Consider the following 19,687-nt stretch of genomic DNA (forward strand, 5'->3'; position numbering starts at 1 on the left):
AGCATAGTTTTCAGGTTATCTAACTCTTATTAAATTCATGATAACAATTCTTAATGTGCTATGGGTTAAGAGCCTTTGACAGGTATCATTCACATAAAAGAAAACAATTCATATTTTTATACAGAGAAATTATAAAGCTTGTCCCTTGCTGTATCCTTCCTTCGAAAAAATGAACAAGAATAACAATAAATTATTAGTAATACTCCATCCGCCAGTGGCTTTAACTGGCACTTAAGCGCCCATAGCCTTTCAAGTATCCTCGGACTTCTCAACAGTAACACGAGGATAAGGTGATTACCCCTATGCCGCTAAACATTCTTGTCTGTAAATTGCATATGTTCTACTGGCCCGTTTGAATATTCTGATGAACGAAAAAAAAAAAACGAGTTTCCGGGTGAAAAAAACTTCTACCGCGTATGAGACCGGCTAACTCACCTTTAGACGAAAGAGACCAGATAAAGGTTCCTCACGTCTTAGACGGAAGGAACCTTTATATAATAATATTTGAATTTACTCAGAAGCAGAAGGAAAGTTATACGGAAACAAACCGACTTAAATTGTACTCTTTCTGCATTAATCGTATTCATGTAGAACTTTGCATTCCGTTCGATTGTTGGTATGAGATCCTACGCGTGGGATTGCGAATGCGATTCAGCAAAGTGACGCATCATAAATTTTACCTTTACACAAACCAGACAAGGTTGAATAAAACTTTGCTTACTTTATCTGTAATCGTGTTTTCAATTAACTATCATGCCATAAAATGGCATGAAAATAAACAACATTTGAAACGTTAATAACTGTAGATATTATGTAAGTAACCACAGTGAGATTTTTAGAAATTTTAATAAATATTTCTTTCCACTCTATGAGATTTTGGTATTCTTTATAAAAATTTAAAAATAATGATTATTATAAACTCAGTATTTAAAATGTATTTTAAAATTTCACGAAAAAAACTTAGAAGTATTGTTTTCAGCCATTGTTGCGACTCTGACTTCAGTTGTCACTTTTCAGCAGCAATCCACAGATGGCAGTGACTCATTCATTCGTTTAGATAGGCTACACTTTCGCAGAGCGATCCAACGAGACATAATCATACCTCCCTAATTATACTTTAATCATTTACCATTAGAACGTATCGAGACTGTAAAATAATTATTAATAGTATAATTGATTAATAAAAATGTAAACGATGTACAATATACTTAACATTTTATTGAGTTTATAATATATGTGTGCTAAACGACAACAGGAAATAACTGTATGTCTGACTTCTACTTCTTCCTCTAATAATAATAATTGTTATTGTAATTATTGTTATCACATGTTATATGACAAAACAATTCTGAGATCAAGTTAAATAACCACGCGGACGGTTTGTGCCGCCTATATGTATTAAATTTTTACATGCATTTAATTTGTGCATTTAATACATTAGTTCAAGTGGTAAATTAAACAGATCGTTTTGAGCAATTTTTATAAATTGTCCATTTAAAAATGAATTTAGGCAATAGTCTTCTGCATATCTTATAAGTAGTAGTAGTATTATTACACATACGAAGATATAATTGCAGTTTTATACACCATTCATATATCTAGTGGACTAGTAACCTCTCATACATAGTGTGCGTAATTCCCACATGCAAAACCCATGATTTGTGGTAAGTCGAGGGCCACTGAAGTGTCAGGACTCACTACAAACCGAAATGAGGGGACATAAAATCGTAGTTAAGGTTATATTTAAACTAATATGGTATTTGTTTGCTTCTATATAAAAAATAAATACTTTTTTTCAGGCGTTAGTTTTCATTTTCTTAATAATAAACATTATTTCATAATGTTTATTTTCATTTTCTTATCAATAAAAATGTATACCACTTTTTTTTTTATTGTAATTCTTTGATCAGACTGCAATAAATAAAATATTACGATATCATTCTGGATATTGTTCTTCTTAAACTTGTTAATATCAGGTAAAGAAAAGTATTTTCGCCAAAAAAATTCAAAGAATACAAAACGCAGGAACTAAAACTAGATTTGAAATTTTCAGTCCATTTCAACAACTTTTGAAAAATCATCATAATTTTTAATTATCCGCATTACTGAACTGCTAACAGGAAAGAAACCTGGAAAGTTTAAAGCTTTCGATTTTTCGAAGTAAAAATTGTTTTGCAAGCTGTTTTTACAGATTACAACAATTTCCTTTGGTCATATTAAATAAAGTTCTCTTATTGCGTAATGAAATAAATATGCAGTCATAACAAGACAAACTGAAATTTCCTCCTACTCATATAAAATATTACTTTAACACAACAAAGAGTAAATGCAAGTTCCATTGAGGTAATTAAATCGGAGTAATTCCATTAGAAAGAAACGTTACTTTATGCAATTAAGCCAGATTAATTAGATTCCTTAATTAGTGTAATTAGAAAAATCTCGTTAAATCCATTCCAGTGTCATGTTATTGTTTACAAAGCCTCTGATTAGAATTTATACTACGAGTTTCTTTATTTCCTGTTTACGGCCATTCTGGGTATTTCGGAACTAGTTGCAGTGAATCCGAGATTCTGCATAAATTAAGATTGTCTAAATAAATCGATTATTTGAGAAAAACACACTATATATCTGCTCTGTTTCTAAGTTCGTTTGAAATCAGAATGTTTCACGTCATCGGGATACACGATTTCAAGCACTCTGAGTGAGAGTAGTTATTTATTTATTTACAAATAAAAGGAACTTTATTTTAATGAATCGAGTGTTGTGAATATTTAGCACATCCTGTAAATTTGGCTGTTCAAGATGTCACTAGGAATTTAAATCCATCTCGAACAGCAGATATTCTTATTTTTGACAGATAATCTGTCAAAACACAAAACTCGTTATAGATAATAATAAAAAAATTTCATGTTTTTCACTTCACAATACATAACTACCATATATGATCTGTCTGTTAGTGACTTCGCCCGTTATACCATGGGAGAGGATTTCCCATCCATTCGTGTTGGCCACATACCCAGAAAACCGTCATCGTTCCGACTGAGATTTTCTACTTATCTGTTACAGGACACATTTCTAGCAAAACCTTACGAATGTATTCTCTGTGCAGTTGTTCTAATCTGCGTTGTTTTTCTCGTATTCATATTCAGGCTTATAGGCTTATAAAGACTGTAACTAACATAGGCTTGTGATGTAGATTAAGATTACTGTGAACTGCCGTACTATATCCTATGGCTGTATCCTGGGATGAAAAACCCCAGGATGAACTGGAGGGAAAACCTTACTGTCCACTCCCAAGACCGACTAACTTGGCTATGGCTGAGGATGATCCTTCAGCTCCACACGTCTCCGACGTGAATCGAACCTAGGATACTCCTTCCCCAGGCATATGGTTGCGAAGCGCAAAGCCACTAGGCTAACCGCGCGGACACTGTAAATATAAAAAAATAAAAAAAATAATGTGGTTATTTTTTTAATCTGAGAATGACTCGTTATGCCAGTGTTGGAAAGTTTGTGAAGCTACCCTCCACGGTGTAGCACCTCAAGTTACAGCATTTCGATAAATCATTGAGATATGAAACTACCACTGTTTTTAAAGATTTATTTTTCATGAAAAATATTTAAATCCGTTAGCCTTTAAAAAGCTCTAATCCGGAAATTATTTAGCGAATGTCTTTCCGCTTTAAATCCTTTAAAGCGGATGGGGGGGAGACATTTCATACTCGTAATTAATATTTAATTTTAATATTTTGAGATTTTAATTACATTCTTCATTAAAATGGAAAAGATATATATAATTAAAGACAATATATAATGAAGATGCAGTTTTTAATGCAAAAATTAAATTTCAAATGATTACGTAAATTAAAATAATTTAAATTAAATTAGAACAAGAATAATTGACTTTCGTATCCATAACAGTGATCCATAAGGCTGAAACGTATGCAATTATACGAGTACAATGCATAAAATGGTTCTTATACTCACCGAAATCGAATAACTTTTAAAGTTTAGAATTTTACAGAATATGTCTGCTACTTATAGGAGAATGCAATTAAGAAAGACGAGTTTTTCTTTTTCTTTTTTTTATTATCTCATTAATTATGCAAACAGATACATGTAACTGAGTAGTAGTAGGTGTGGATATTACGGTGGGTATATGATATTAAATCTTTTAGAGGCAATTAAGAGCACATGTCATTATATTACCCTCAATCTAATGACCATCCATAATGCAATGCATTTATGCCTCACTAAGAAGCAAATAAACGAATAAGGAGCGGGATGATTATCTTCTTTTTGCTTTTAGAACTTGAAAAGGTTACTAGAGCCATATAGCATGATTGCATTTCCCTTTCAAGTAACCCACATATAAACCTCCCCAACTTCTGGGACTATCAAACAAGATAAACTCTTAAAATATATGGTAATTAAGGTTAGCGTTTCCTCCCTCTGAAAGCTACAAAACGGCAAAAAAAAAAAGAAGAACCGGACGGCGTGTAATTGTGTACTCTGTTGCCAAGGGAGTAATAACAAAAAAGAGAACATGAATGGCAATAAACATAGGCCATTCAAACCGTACTGCGCGATTTATTTGATCCTGTGTGTCTGGTGCCTAAGACTAGCTATGAGACCTAAGATTTTTCTTTGAACTTGAAATAAAGTAATTCGATGCATGCTTTAGCAATGCTGAGTTAGATATACATTTATTGTATTTTGTTCATTTAGGTGATGCCCAATTAGGAATATTCCAAGAAAATTACACTTCATCTTTAAGGTTAGGCTTTTAATTTACAAGATGTGTATGAAGACCTTAAACAGTCCCGTTGTTTCCTTTCATTTTTTTTCTTATGGCTATGTTGCTGCTACATTTTTCCCAATAGTATAACAAAGCATATATTTTTCTTATCTCAAAACATCTCACGAGAGCAAAGCAGTCACGATTGCAAAGTTGATTGACTTTGATCAAAAATATTTCTCTTATAATGAACATTCTGAATTAATATGAGTTGTTTTCGTAATGATAAACTACTGCCCATCATCCTGAAGCTGGATTTATTAATGAACGACGTATCAAGAATATTGCAATATATATATACGTGTATACACACACACACACACTCCAAATTTCTAAATTTATGTGTTCTTAAATTAACAAGAAACCAACTTGCTTCATAATCACTTCCCTAGTAATTAGCTACAACTCTATAGAGGAGACCACAGGATTAGGATTAGGAAATTAACAAGCAATTAATATACCCGGAGACGGTGAGGGGGGGGAGGGAAGACATTTGTTTGAAGTACTTAATTGAATATCACGTTCCATTTAGAGATTCATTTTATACGTTTTGTTCTATTGCTGTAAACAAAGAGAACAAAGCTATAAAATCCATTCAAAAATCACCGCCTTTCGACTGTCGTCTTAGGCTCGTGTTTGTAGGTGAGTCATAACAAACAATCCATGACATGTGACGTTGCAAAAGGCTCCCGTAAGAAATTGGATGTGTAATCTTTAATACCGACAGGTGCAAATTCACATAGGTTAGGATAATTTCAAGGAATTGAGCAGCCTCGTCCAATAAATACAGTGAACCGATCCATCTGTTAGAATTGACTGGCAATAGTTTTAACCTCGTTTGCAAAACTTAGGATCCAATTCACGTATGACGTAGCGTTTGCTACATCACACGTGACATGTGGAACCTTTATCAGGTCTTTTCACTGACGTGAGTTAGCTGGTCTCATACAGAAGTAAAGGCTTTTTTTTTCTCCCGGAAACTGGGTTTTTTTCTTCCCGCAGAACAGGCAAATCGACTCTTGAACACACAGATCTACAGTCAAAAATATTTCACTCTAAGGGATAGAGCAGAGGAGTGTCATTTTCAACTCCCCGTCCTAAGCGACGAATGGGTTGAAGAAGCACAAGAAACAAGGAAATATAATCGAAGATAAAATAGAAAGTCAGAAGACAAGAACTGAAAATATGTCGAAACACAGGCACAAAGCAATCGTAGCAGATGATACTGCAGTAATGCATGTACTCTTAAAATTCTTTATGAATCTTATTTGTGTTCCTGTGGATTGAAATATTATTATTATTATTAGTTGTCACCTCCAGGGAGTCCAAAGACTGATCGAGGGAGGGCGTCTACTCTACAACTCTATCTCCACCACTCACAATCCAGCAACTGACCACAACTACACCAACGCCATCTATCGACGACCACCACCACTAATATTTCCACAGACAATCACAAACATCGATGCCCACGGCGGGATTCGAACCCACAGCCTTTTGGTTAGGGGAGCAAATACGCTAACACTCGCAAATACGCTGTCTTGCATACATATCATAATTCCATTATAAAATTATAGAAATTACAAAATTTAAAAATTACATACATATAATTATAGTATTTTTTTTAATTCAATGATGTTTTTTTATTAAAATTATGATTGCATATTATGCATTTACAAAACATGTTGTTCTAGTTTGTTTTTTTACAGTGTATTTCCTACAAATTTTTCCGATTTTTGTATAATGTGTTAATAATAGTTACTATAGTTACACGTGGTAATTTATAGTTTGCAATTGGATACGAATACATTTTCAACAGCATTTATATATATTTTACAATTTTTGCTTTTAATGTTTTTATCCGCTGTAACTACAGTATTTCATATAATAAATAATTTTTTTTTTTTTCTGTTGATCTCGGTTGAGATGTAATGTCTCTGTTTGCATCCTCGAAGTGTTTTGGTAAATTTATCTCAGGTTAGATTGAAAACAATTTTTTTTTATTGATTTGATTGCTGTGTTGGAAGTTAGCTGATGTTTGGGAGGACAAATGAATGATTTGAAAGGTCAGATCAAAGTGAAATTGCCGGTATATTCTGGTGTTATTGCATTTGTCTTGATGGTTCACATTCGTTTATAAAGTGGTCTTCTTTTTGAACTAATTAGGAGACTTTGTTTCACTGTGGCAGCCTTTCTATGTCTTCTGAGCTTTTAATTTGTATCGGCTTTCAAGTTTGTGACTTCCTCAAGAATATTTTGGCATCTCTGATCCACAAAAATTGATAACTTTTTTCTGTTTTTGCTTTTCTTGTTTGGTACAACCGATTCTGGTTAAATGGTGTTAAATATTCAGATAGGAAGTTGGTGTATTGTCTTGCAATGCGTTCAAATCCTTGGCAACTAGTTTTTTCTGTCTGCTGGCTTTTATGAGATTGTCTCTTGTGGACTTGCTCGTAAGACTAACTATGACTGGTGCAGGTCGTGGCAATCCTTGTTTTTTCCTCTTCCTAGGAATCCGATTTATGGTCTGAATGACGTTAAGCTCTAGGGGGATATCAATTGCATGACTTAATTTTAAAAACTATGTCTCTGAGGTTTTCTGTAGGTGCAGTTTCAGGAAGACCGTTTATGACAAGATCTTCTTTATGTTGTTGCTGATTTAGACGTTCGTATTGTAGTTTTAGAGAATGAAGTTCTTGACGGAGTTCGGATGTCTCTTTCATCAAATTGTGTTGCCTGTCATTTAGTGCATTAATGCTGATTTTAATGTCTTTTACCGTTTGCAGCACTTCAATCACTGCTAAATTATTATGTTTGAACAAATCTTCATATTCGCTAGATTTTTGTGTTACTTGTTCGTTCTGTTTGTCAAAGAGTTCTTGCACAAGATCGACTAAACTGGTTTTAATAGTCTCTAGACCGTTTTCTATTAGTACATTTAAAGAGTTGAAATTATAGGACTCACCTGTCTTTTTTTTTTTTTTTTGTCTGTTCAGTTCGTTGTCTGATTTTGCCTCCGGTATAATCGGCTGCGTTGTGGATGGTGCCTTAGGTACGTTTCTTTGTTCTTCCTGCAGAGTAGGAACTTCCATTCCTCATGTGTTGCATTGGATTTACGTTGCCAGGTTGTTTCTGAAAGCCGGCACATTTTAAGTGTAGAATCCTACTGCATATCGTAGAGGTTATTTGATTTCCGTCGGATGATAAATCCTCCAGGCATTTGATACACTTTATGACTCACCTTTCTTCCTTTGAGCAACTGTGGCATTATTGTAAAGATGGCGACAACCTTTGTTCTTCTCTCGTTGTTGACTGCGGTCCTTTCTTCTTAGCCGATTTCGGTGAATTTTATATCGCTGTCTTCGGCGTGACAAGTAGAGTTACTTTTGAACGCTATAATAATAATAATAATAATAATAGTTTACAATGTGTATTATTATAATATTAACAATGATGATTATTACAGATGTTTTTTGCATTTTTACACTCTACATATACAATTACAATAGACATAATTATTCTATTTAATAATATATTTTTAATAATAACTTTTTTCTATTATTATCCTATAGAGGATTTACATATGTACAATTAGGACATATTATTTTTTCTGCTCTGTACAAAATTCTGTATGCAGTTTAGAGTACCTTATTTCTTTTTAATATTTTTTTTCTTTAAATATAGATACATATTTTTTTTTCATATTATTATCATCATTTATTATTATATCCAGTATTGACAGATACATTACAATAATTTGCAGTCTATGATTATGAGGATTAGTTGAATGATGCGGGTTAATATCCCCTACTTTGAAGATAGGGGTTAGCTTTATAAAGAGAGTAGGATTCACCTTCACTATTTAAATTGTTTGGTACTGTTTATGAATGGAATGTAGGCGTTGGATGCATGTGATTTGTGATGTGTATATACTGTAAGTGTTAATGCTATATTAACTGTGTTGGTATAGTTTCCAGAATTCGTGTTTTAATGTTCTGTAGTTGTCTATGTGTTTTACATTTCTTGGTAGGTTGTTGAGTAGCATGGGTATTCAGATTCGATCTTACAAAAGAATCGTATGAGTTGTTGTGAGTCCTGTTATACAATATATGTCTCTGTTGTTACGAATAGTGGTGTTGAAGTAATTTCTTATTAACAATACGTAGTGTTTCATATTTTTAGTGCTCAGGATTGTGTGTCGCCATAAGCGGTTCAGTTATTGGCTGCTGTGTATACGGTCTCCAAATCACTGTCGACACCTTTTCCTATGTAATATTTCTAATTTTATTAGGTGACTGTTTGATGTGTTTGCGTAGACCGTTATACCGTACCTGAGTATTATATATATATATAATTTATTTTTCCGAAGAAACATTTAATAGAAGGAGTGTGCCATGATGTGGAGAACTTTGTCTAGCTAATAACAGATCGTAGAATGAAGTGCGTGGTGTACATTAAGTGGAGTGCGTCTTGGATAAAAAATTCCGTATAACAATTGTTTTGTGAAAGAAGTAATGCTAATAAATGATTCTTCTGGGGGTTAAAATAGTTTTATAATGATTTGGCGTCACGCACTCTACAGATATTAACACGATAGGTAATGCATGCTGCATTAGCCTGATTATCCAACATTTTGCAATGAAATTCATTTTCATCAGTTTAACACAGGGAAAAAGGCCGTTAGTAAAAGAGGAAAAAGGTTACGAAAAGCAGTCATTTTTACTTACTGTTGATATCTATTTGGTCTGTGGTTTACAACATGTGAAGAAAAAAAACATGAGGTGTGAAACTTGGTTCATTATGACTCTTTCTATAGCATATCTGTTATGTCAGATAGTGGGAATAAAGTTTAGTCCAACTTCACCAGCGATCTAATATTCATCAGCGGAGAGAAAATCGTCTAAAGTAGAATGTTGTTTGTCTAGTAGAATGCTGACAATGTCTAGTTGTCAGTATTATCATGGCTAGACAAAACATGAGATTAGTGTGTATTTCCCCAGTCAAGTATATGTCGTCTAGGAAGACTGAATGATTTGCCACGCTAAACACCCGAGCTTCCTAGAGGGGAAAAACTATATACTTCTATAGAACTGTGGCTGTAATTCATCTACACCCGAAAAACATTTAAAAATATTTCTGGAGACCATGAGGATCCGAATACCACACTTTCCACCCAAAGTACATTTTGTGCATTTATTTGGAAAGACTTGGATTCGAATTACACTTCAAATGGAAACACCCAAGTCTTTCCTACCAGAGAGGCATTTTTACTGCATTACGGAGGCGATAGAATTTGTCTAAATATTCTAAGGAAGCTATATGAAAAGAAAACAAAATCTTGCATTATTATCTTAGCAGTACTTTACTTCAGCATATATTTAGGAAAATTGCATCTGAGGAACGCGTATTTCCATCGAAGCAATAGTAGCGAATAACTACGGAGGTATCGTCTGTCTGCCAGTTCTTGAATAATGGAAAGATCGCACAAACGTGATTCACCGAATCATATCTATGTGAATTAGAATTTCCACACCTTTGTAGGTCTCAAGAACATGATACATGCCGTGCATATTCCCATTTATATGTAATGTTCAGCTGTGTGTTTGCTACGATAATGCAAATTCGTGATCCAGATATTTCCAATTATGGTTGCTCCCCATGTAGACGGTATAATATTAAGTTAAAAATAAAATAAGCAGGCATAGCAGCAACTTTTGTTGATGCTTCGCGCGCGCGTGTGTGTGTGTGTGTGTGTGTGTGTTGATTCGGAAAGATAGCACGAGGTGTCTTCTATCATCTCCATAACTCTTGATGCTTATAATTATGCCAACAACAAATCGATTAATCGCCAAGAAAGTCTTAGCTGTTTTCTTCAAAGCACGTATTTTTAAAGCATGAAATTGTTGTTTAACGAATTAAAATGATTAATGATTCTGTACCAAACAAGCTTTACTGAGAAAATTATCACGTGGTAGTTTTATTAAAGGTACTTCTTATATGCGCTTAAAAATGTTTACTGATTAGAGTTAATCCGTATTCAGATACCCGCATCGAAATATGCTGCGAATGGCAAAAAAGGCGGTTTAACACTGCATTTATCAAACGAACTGTATATAAACAAGACACTATTATTCTCAAATTCTCAAGATTGACAAACTGGCTTCGCAAGATTAACTTCTCCTTTCCTGCAAGTATAAATTAGTGGTTATATTTATTTAATCGAATTTAGTTTTATTCCGTTTATATAATATATGTAAATTTGTAGTAGTTTTGTAAAATCTCTGTTTGATATGAAAGTTATTTGATGGACACAGAGTTAAATATTTTTTTCAAACTGTGGCGGTGGTGTTAAACAAACAAACAAACGAACAAAAAAGTTGGAAAAGCGTATTAAGACCTGATCTTTCATGGCAGCACAAGGTATCCAACGTGTGTCATGCTTATAATACAAAAGATAATTAATTATATACAAAATATACGTAATAAAGTTTATTACGTGCAATAATAAAAATCAAAAGTATAAAATAAATGTAATTAGGATGTATAACGAACGCGTTTAAATTTCAACAGAATATTTCATGTAATGGAATTGTTCACCTTGAATCAAAAGTGATTTCCCTTGGATCCCTCGCTGTTTTACATTTCTGAATTAAGAAATATCAACAAACAAGAAGCGAAAATACCATACGAAGGTTTTATTTATTCATATTTCCTAACAAAGGGAAAGCAAAAATAAGCTGAATTACACGGAGTAGATAAAGAAATACTTTCTTTAAAGGCCTCGCTGTATCTTATTTAGAGTATCCTAATTATTTATTTTAAAATAGTGCGTACCTTCGTTCTTATTTCGTGGATACTTAAGTTCCGAAAGCATCATCATGAGCTCGAACGGACTCACTAGGAGATTAATTTGTTACATCAGAGAAGCACATTTACTGGGACGATCTGGGAATAGTTTTGTGTGATGGGAATACAACATTTTCTATTGTTAGGTAATTTAGTTTATCCATTTAAAAGGCTCGCTTCTCCTCGCTGTACAAAAGAAGATAATTTCGCCGTTTTCTCTTCCCACGTTGCTACCTTCTAGAATTGTAAACTTAACTATTAACAGCCATGGGGAGGTTACACTCGGGGAAAAAAATGAAGACCGACATCTAAAGAAAGATTGCAAAGTAATCTTTCCCTAATTGCCTTGAATGCAAGGCTGGCTTGGACAAAAAAGATATCGGGAATTGTGTTTTGCATGAAATACACAGGAATTCTGAAAAAAAAACAAAAAAACTTACCGATTCGTTTTAAGTTTTTATTCTGACAAAATGTAATTAGTGGAATGTGCATAATACATGAAATCCTTGCAAATCGCTTATCGAAAGACATGTTTGCTGTTATAGTAAATAGAGAATATCAGTATTTTCAACGAACAGTAAATTCTGATTTAAATAAGACTGCATTTAAAACCCGAATGTTCGTCACATAGCAGCAGAATAATAACTGAAGTTGTGATCAAAGTATAGCTTCAAAACCTGTTATGATACTGAACATTGAAACGGTGTATGCAATGTATTTAATATTTTTAAGTATTAGCACTATTGAATCATAAGTAAATATAAACTCATTATTATTTCAAAAGAAAAATAAATAAATCACATGAATGAATAGATAAGAATAGCATGCATGCGGTTACATCTGCCTCGCATTTTCAAACAGGACATTCATATAAAAATATTATATTATATTACTGGCTATTTTCCCCTCTTTTCTCATTATGCGAAGGGGGGATATCATAATATTCAATTTATGTCGCGAACTTGAAACTACACACTCGTCAAGTATTATATCATGAAATTATGCATTAATATTTATTTCAGACATTACTAAGTGATTTAGACTAGACATTCAACCATACATACTTTACATAAAAAGCAGTAGCATTATTCGGTTTTCAGTGTTACCATTCGGTATATTCGTTCTCGCGAAATACGAGACAAATAAAGCACACTTCATACAAGCTGAAATATTTCGAATTCAAATTCAGTGTTTACTTCTACTGGCGACGTGTTTTATATTTTTATATCTTCAATTTCTGCAATATTGCACTCTACAATCTGCTATATATTTTAATCGGTTCCAACTCCGTTCTTCTTAAGGGTTTTCCTGTTTAATTGATTCCCTTCTTGATATAGGAAAAAAAAAACTTCAGTTATTTCTTTCCAGTCATTTTAAATTAAACTATGCGGTTTAACTGACTCACCTATTTAGAAATAAATTATAATAAATTATAATTTATTTTAATTAAAATGGTTTTCCTGGCATTTACGAGTCGCCCTAGCGTGGACCTTCATGTCTTCTATAAGTCCATGCTAGGGCGACTCGTAAATGCCGGCGAGTGTATTTCCGTAAGCTCTCTGGTCAAATTTCGTAAGAAACTTTTATAGTTTCCACATTCGGCTTTGAAATAATGCTGGATTTAATATCCACTTGATTTATATAATATATATATATATATATATATACATATTATTATTATTATTATTACTGCTTGATGCAATTAATGGTTCTTTTTTCTTTTCGTCTTAGTATTGCCAGAACGCGATCCACAAATTAAAGGTGTAAAACAAATATACAAGAACGGTGAAAGTCTTAATGCATCCTGTATAGCAGCGGAATCGAGACCACCCGCTATTCTTCAGTGGCAAGTTAACGGAAAAGAGGTAAACACTTCCATATTTTCATCGTCTATTACGTAATATTAGAGTGCACATTTCAAGTAACTGTTGTACTCAGATTGAGAGAAACTGTTAATTAAGATTTCATAAAACTTAACTAAACTGTTTGCCAATCTATAGAATATGTTGCTCGTAGGACAGCTGAACCCAAATGGAAAACAAATAGTATTCCTAGATATGATAAAGAAATTACCTTTTGAATAAAGAAACCTTACAAACTACTATAGCCTGAAAAGAGCGCTAAGGACATACTATGAACAAGAAACACTCACCCAAAATACCATACAAACTCAATGAAACACAATATTTCAGGCTTCCAGTTCAGCAGCGCATTAGTACATTCCAAGTTATTGTGTGTGTGTGTGTGTGTGTGTGTGTGTGTGTGTGTGTGTGTGCGTGCGTGCGTGCGTGCGTGCGTGTGTTGCGTGTGTGTGTTGTGTGTGTGTGTGCGTGCGTGTGTTTAGTGTGTGTGTGTGTGTGACCGCTCGTGCGCGAATTTCTGAATCATAGATTTCATAGCATTCCAACACAGCAAACAATCCAATAAATAATGACTAACTGGTGTCATCCTCAGATAAGCTTACGTATAATCTTCGAGGATGAAAGCTGAGAAATTACTTCTCATCCAAGATAAAAAAAGTATGTATCATATGTAACTAACTGCATGTAATGTACGTATCATATGTAACTAATTGCATGTAATGTACGTATCATATGTAACTAACTGCATGTAATGTACGTATCATATATAAACAAATGTAAGGAATGCTGTATCATATGTAATCAAATGTATGTAATAACTAACAAATGTATGTAACGTAATAAAACAATGTAAATAATGAGTTTACACTGTATGTTAGTGAGAATTAGGAAGTATAATATTTTGATTGCATATGTGTAAATACTGTTGTATAATCACACCTTTTCAAACTTTGATGAAAAAAAAATAAAAATAAAAATAGTAAACTAAAAAAAAAAAAGAAATCTCCACAGAGTCAGAGACTCATCGAACAAGATCACGTGCTACACACTATATAACTATAGTAAGGTCACATACTATAGTAAGTGACCTTCCTCGATGAGTCTCTGACTCCGTGGAGATCTCTTTTTTCACACCAGCTACCATACTTATTCTTCAATTCATTCACACTGCTTGCACTCACAACATCCAATGGCAATCCACTCCAACAACGCACCACCCTCTGAGAGAAAAATCTAGCCCTCACACCCTCTTTGCGTCGTCATTCTCAGCTTCCAAGGATACCTTCCATAAATTGAAAAATTCTATCAATTGAAATCCTGTATGATCCTTTCAGAAGTTTGTAAGGTGTCACCCCTTTTTCTCCTGTTTGCAGTCTGCAGTATACAAATTCTCAGTCTGTCTTCATGATCGGTATTCCACAATCCTGATATCATTTTAACACTCTTCTTTGTATTCTCTCCAATATGTCAGAATCACAACGGAAACCAAGAGATCAGAACTGCGCATAATAGTCGAAGTGAGGTCTTATCAAGGCCTTGTAAAGAGGCAAAATACCATCCTTATCTTTACATGTGAACGTTTGTTTCAGCATTGCAATTATCTTTTGAGTAATACTTGCAATCTTTACCTCATGGGCCCTGAACTTCAACTTCCTATTTATTAACACTCCAAGATCCATAGCCTCATCAGTTTCTTCTAGCCTAATCCCACCAATATAATACGACGTTGGATATCTAATCATGCTGAAGTGAATGACTTTACATTTACTGACATTGAACTGACACTCATTTTCCCATGCCAACAATTCCAGTCTATTTAAATCATTCTGCAAAGACTGCATATCAGAAGCATTCCTGATTAGACTACCTTTCTTTGCGTCATCAACAAATAACTATATGTCACTTGTGAAATCCTTCCCAATATCATTAATGTACAGATTGAATAACAGTGGACCAAGCACTGATCCTTGTGGTGCACCACTTGTTACCTTAAACTTTGCAGACTCAGATCCCCTGTATATCACTTTTTGACATCTGTCAGTCAGCCATCCTCTTATCCATGCTAATATTCTATAACCCAAACCCATTTTCTCCAATTTATGCAACAGTCTACCATGCTGTATTCTGTCAAAAGCCTTAGCAAAATCCAAAAGTATCATAGTGCATGCATTCCCCTTGTCTAGTTCAATGGTAACATTGTTATAGAATGTGAGCAAGTTGCTAAAACATGACCTTTCCGTAGTAAACTCATGTTGTTCATTGCAAAGTAGAGATTCACTGTCAATCTATTTCTGAATGCGGGCCCTAACCAATTTTTCCAAAATCTTCACCACCACTCCTGAGATACTAATTGGTCGACAGTTGGATATATTGGTCTTTGAACCATCATTGTGCAATTGAATTACCATACATTTCTTCCATTCCTGCGGAATCTTTCCTGTTCTGAGGCTCATATTAAACACCCTGGTCAAAGGGTGTTTAATATGCTACAGATAGCATACAAACACCCTGGTCAAAGGAATGGCAGGTTCAGCTGAACACTCTTTTAGCACAAGTGCTGATATTCCATCAGTCTCTATGTAATTGAATTCTTATTCAATTTGCGCAATAGCTCTAATACCTCGGTCTCACACGCCTGCGTTTCTTCATTTAGTGAAGAGTTAACAGTGAGCTCAATATTGCGTTCACCAGGTTGATAGCTTTTAACGAAATGAGCACTCATTAACTAAACAATCTCTTCTGCATCTGGAACCCTCATGCCATCTGGATTTAGAAGAGTTATTCTTTCATTCACTCTTTCTTTTATTTGTAGCATATCGATAGAATTCTTGTGGGTTGTCTTTAGTATGCAGAGCCAGTTTCTATTCATACTCAGACAGCTTTCCCGACAACAGTTGTGACTATTCTAACCTGCTGCTTATAACGTTCATGACGTATGTCATCCACATTATAAGCAGCATGTAACCTTTTCTGAATGGAACATTCATAAACTTAGTCACTTCCCAAGTGAGTACCGCATGATCACTGTCACCAACTGGAGGCAGAATAGTTACGTCTTTAATTGAAACGTCCTCTGACACTATAATCAAATCTAATACTCTTTGACTTCGAGTTCCTTCTGTCACATGCTGCTTGAGGAAATTGTCATTTTCATTCTTCTTATGATATTCTACTGATACCCAATTAATATTTGGATAATTCAATTCTCCCATTATGATTACTCTTTTCGCGCTCATCTTTTCTATTTGGTAATGCATTTCTTTATCATTAGCAACCGATCCACCAGGTCTGTTACAAACACCCCACTATGCAATTTGTCTTGTTAGATTCCACCTCACACCAGATGGCTTCAAACTCACTGACACATGAAATATTGTTAGTAGTATTACTGCAATCATTAAATCTCAACTCTAACTGGATTTAATTCATCCGATATCATTAGCAGCACGCCCCTTCCTCTCCAATCCTCTCTATCCTTCCTAAAAATACTGTACCCATGACACTCGGTAACAGTTAGTAGGTCTGATTCTGATAGCCAGGTCTCACTAATACCTATGTCCGCGCGGTTAGCCTAGTGGCTTTGCGCTTCGCAACCATATGCCTGTGGAAGGAGTGTCCTAGGTTCGATTCCCGTCGCCGACGTGAGGAGCTTAAGGATCTTCCTCAGCCATAGCCAAGTTAGCCGGTCTTGGGCGTGGGCAGCAGGGTTTCTCCCAGTTTATCTTGGGTTTTTCTCCCGCAAACAGGCAAACCAGCCCGGATCTACAGCCATAATACTTAGCGAATAAATAAATAAACTAATACCTACAATCTGAGGTCGCAGCATATTGACTAAGGCAGTGCTTTCCAAACCTATGGATGTAAAGGCTCCTTTGGAAAAATTTAAATATTTCACGGCCCCCATCGAAAAAAAATCATAATACAGACATATTATTATAATATTTATTGTATTTATATTCAATACGAAACATACACACCGAATATTGCAAATATTACATTTTTAGCATCTTAAATTTGTTTTCTTTATTTCACGCCCCCCCCCCCCAAGGGGGCCGCGGCCCACAGTTTTGGAAGCGCTAGACTAAGATAACAAACTCTAACTATTTGTTTCTGATACTCCTAGCATTCGTGTACGGACGTAATAATCTACCTGAATGTTCTTTTGTATACTCTTGTTTGCAGTCTGCCTGACACAGTAGGACAACTTGCAGATCTCTATTCTTCTCTAATGCCTTACACATGTAGACATCTTTGCGCACATTTGATGGGTCCGAACCGGACGAACACAATCCCGAAATCGTTCTCTCCTGTCAACGTTCATGACAAGGCCCATTTGCGTCATTAACACAGTTATATAACATTGTCTCTCTTACACTCGCATCGACACCATTCCTCCCTTTATAATTTAATTTCCCTGACTCTCTGTGTTAGGTCTCCTACCAGTTATTAGTTTTTCTAGACTCCTGATACCAAGCGCATTTAAGTGTAGGCCATCCAATCCAATCTTTCCTCAAACTCACTAAAACATCCTAACTAACATCCACACATCCTAAAACTCACATCCATTCCTTCTACATAGCCTACGCATCAAATCGGTTGCCCTCATAGCCCTGCTTTTTTTAAATTAATTTTTATCCTAGCGAGGTAAAATACTAACGATTTTCACTTTCTCACTCTTCACTCTCGCTTCTTCCAACAACCCTTTCATGTCCTCTCTCGTACCTACTACAACTACGATTCTGTTTACTTTTCTTTTCTGTTTTTGAATTACTTGTGTTATGTTATTAATTTTCTCTCCAGGAAATTCGATGTTATAACTCCCTAGGCTCATTTAAACAGCATCTCAACTTTTAGTAATCAAATACCCAGGAAGGGTGCATCATTGGGCCTTGATATACCCTCCGTGGATTAATATATGCCAGCTTCTAAATAGTACAGTAATTCCGAGTAGCAGATGGAGTTCGTTATTCAGTGTGAGACCACTGCTACGATGCTTATTAGCGAGCAGAAGTGACCTCAAAGTACCTTTAGCGTCTACAGTAGAGCATCGGATTTTCTAATCCTGATTATATCCAGTGAGTAGATACTCATTGAATATAACCATGCTATCGGCCAAGACATATATATACGTCCAGGTTACCATGGATGCGAAGTGCATATTAAAATTGTAATACCATTGATATTACATCGAAATATATGAGGATGCGCTTAATGCGGTAAGGTGGATAACCACCTTATGGATCAAATACGCATCATCATACGCTTCGTATCCATCATATATTTCAATGTAATATCAATGGTATTACAATTTTAATATGCACTTCGCATCCATGATAACCTGGACGTATATATACGTCTTGACCTGTAGCATCAGATGCCGTATGGTCACTCCTTTCCTGTGATGTTCCACACTAATCCTGGTCAGGTGGTCATGTCGTATGCTTTCCTGGAAGCTTCAACTCTCAAGATCAGTCACTCCAGACACACTATTCATCCATCTCACTGAAGGTCTATGCCTTCTATTACTGTTTTATGACGTCGTCCCTTCCTTTCAATGAGTTCAAAGTATTTCAGCTTACGTCATCCTTCTCTTTTTTGTGGTAAAACCTTTACGACAGTGTTGCTCTCTTGCTCGTTTATCCAATAAACTAAGGAAACAAATGAACGCACCCTGCAATCACAAGAAAAAGTCCCATGATCTAATACTTATCCCATACCTGCTTATAGAGTTTAGCATATTTTATTGCATTCAGTGAGGGGGATAATTTTGTAAATATTCTTTACATGAAAGGAGTGATACCAAAGGTATCAATAACTTTGTTCAGATATTGAAGGATTGTTCGTTACCTTTATGCAACACATCTCCTCTACGTTGAATTTAGGAGGCCCATTTAGCTTTCATTCTTCAAATCCTTATTCTTCCATCACATCATTCATGTCGAGCTATATATAAAGAAAATCTTGCAATTATCGTAAAACATCTACGGTTTCTTTAGCCAGCAATTTTATTCTTCCCTCATGGATCCAAAAATTCTTTGTGAGGAATTGTTTCACTGCAAACTGTATGTTTTGTATATTATTTTATTTTTGTCCAATAAACGATTTCCTCGAAAAACTTTCAAGTTATGCAATTCAAAACACTAGTTCTTTAAGGCGCCTGCTTGCTTCGCGCTAGGTTATG

General features: G+C 34.8%; 1 protein-coding gene across 1 annotated transcript in view; it reads left to right on the forward strand.

Moving 5' to 3' along the window:
- Positions 1-19,687, forward strand: part of LOC150098280 (uncharacterized) — a 189,303-nt gene that overhangs the window by 102,940 nt on the left and 66,676 nt on the right. The window contains exon 3 of the mRNA XM_090406296.1: positions 13,376-13,509. Coding sequence (XP_090262422.1) covers positions 13,376-13,509 — 134 coding nt within the window. The remainder of the gene's footprint in view (positions 1-13,375; positions 13,510-19,687) is intronic.

Source organism: Typopeltis vanoorti, chromosome 16, assembly GCF_054136105.1.
Source record: "Typopeltis vanoorti isolate ZY-2024b chromosome 16, IOZ_Tvanoo_1.0, whole genome shotgun sequence".
NCBI lineage: Eukaryota > Metazoa > Arthropoda > Arachnida > Uropygi > Thelyphonidae > Typopeltis > Typopeltis vanoorti.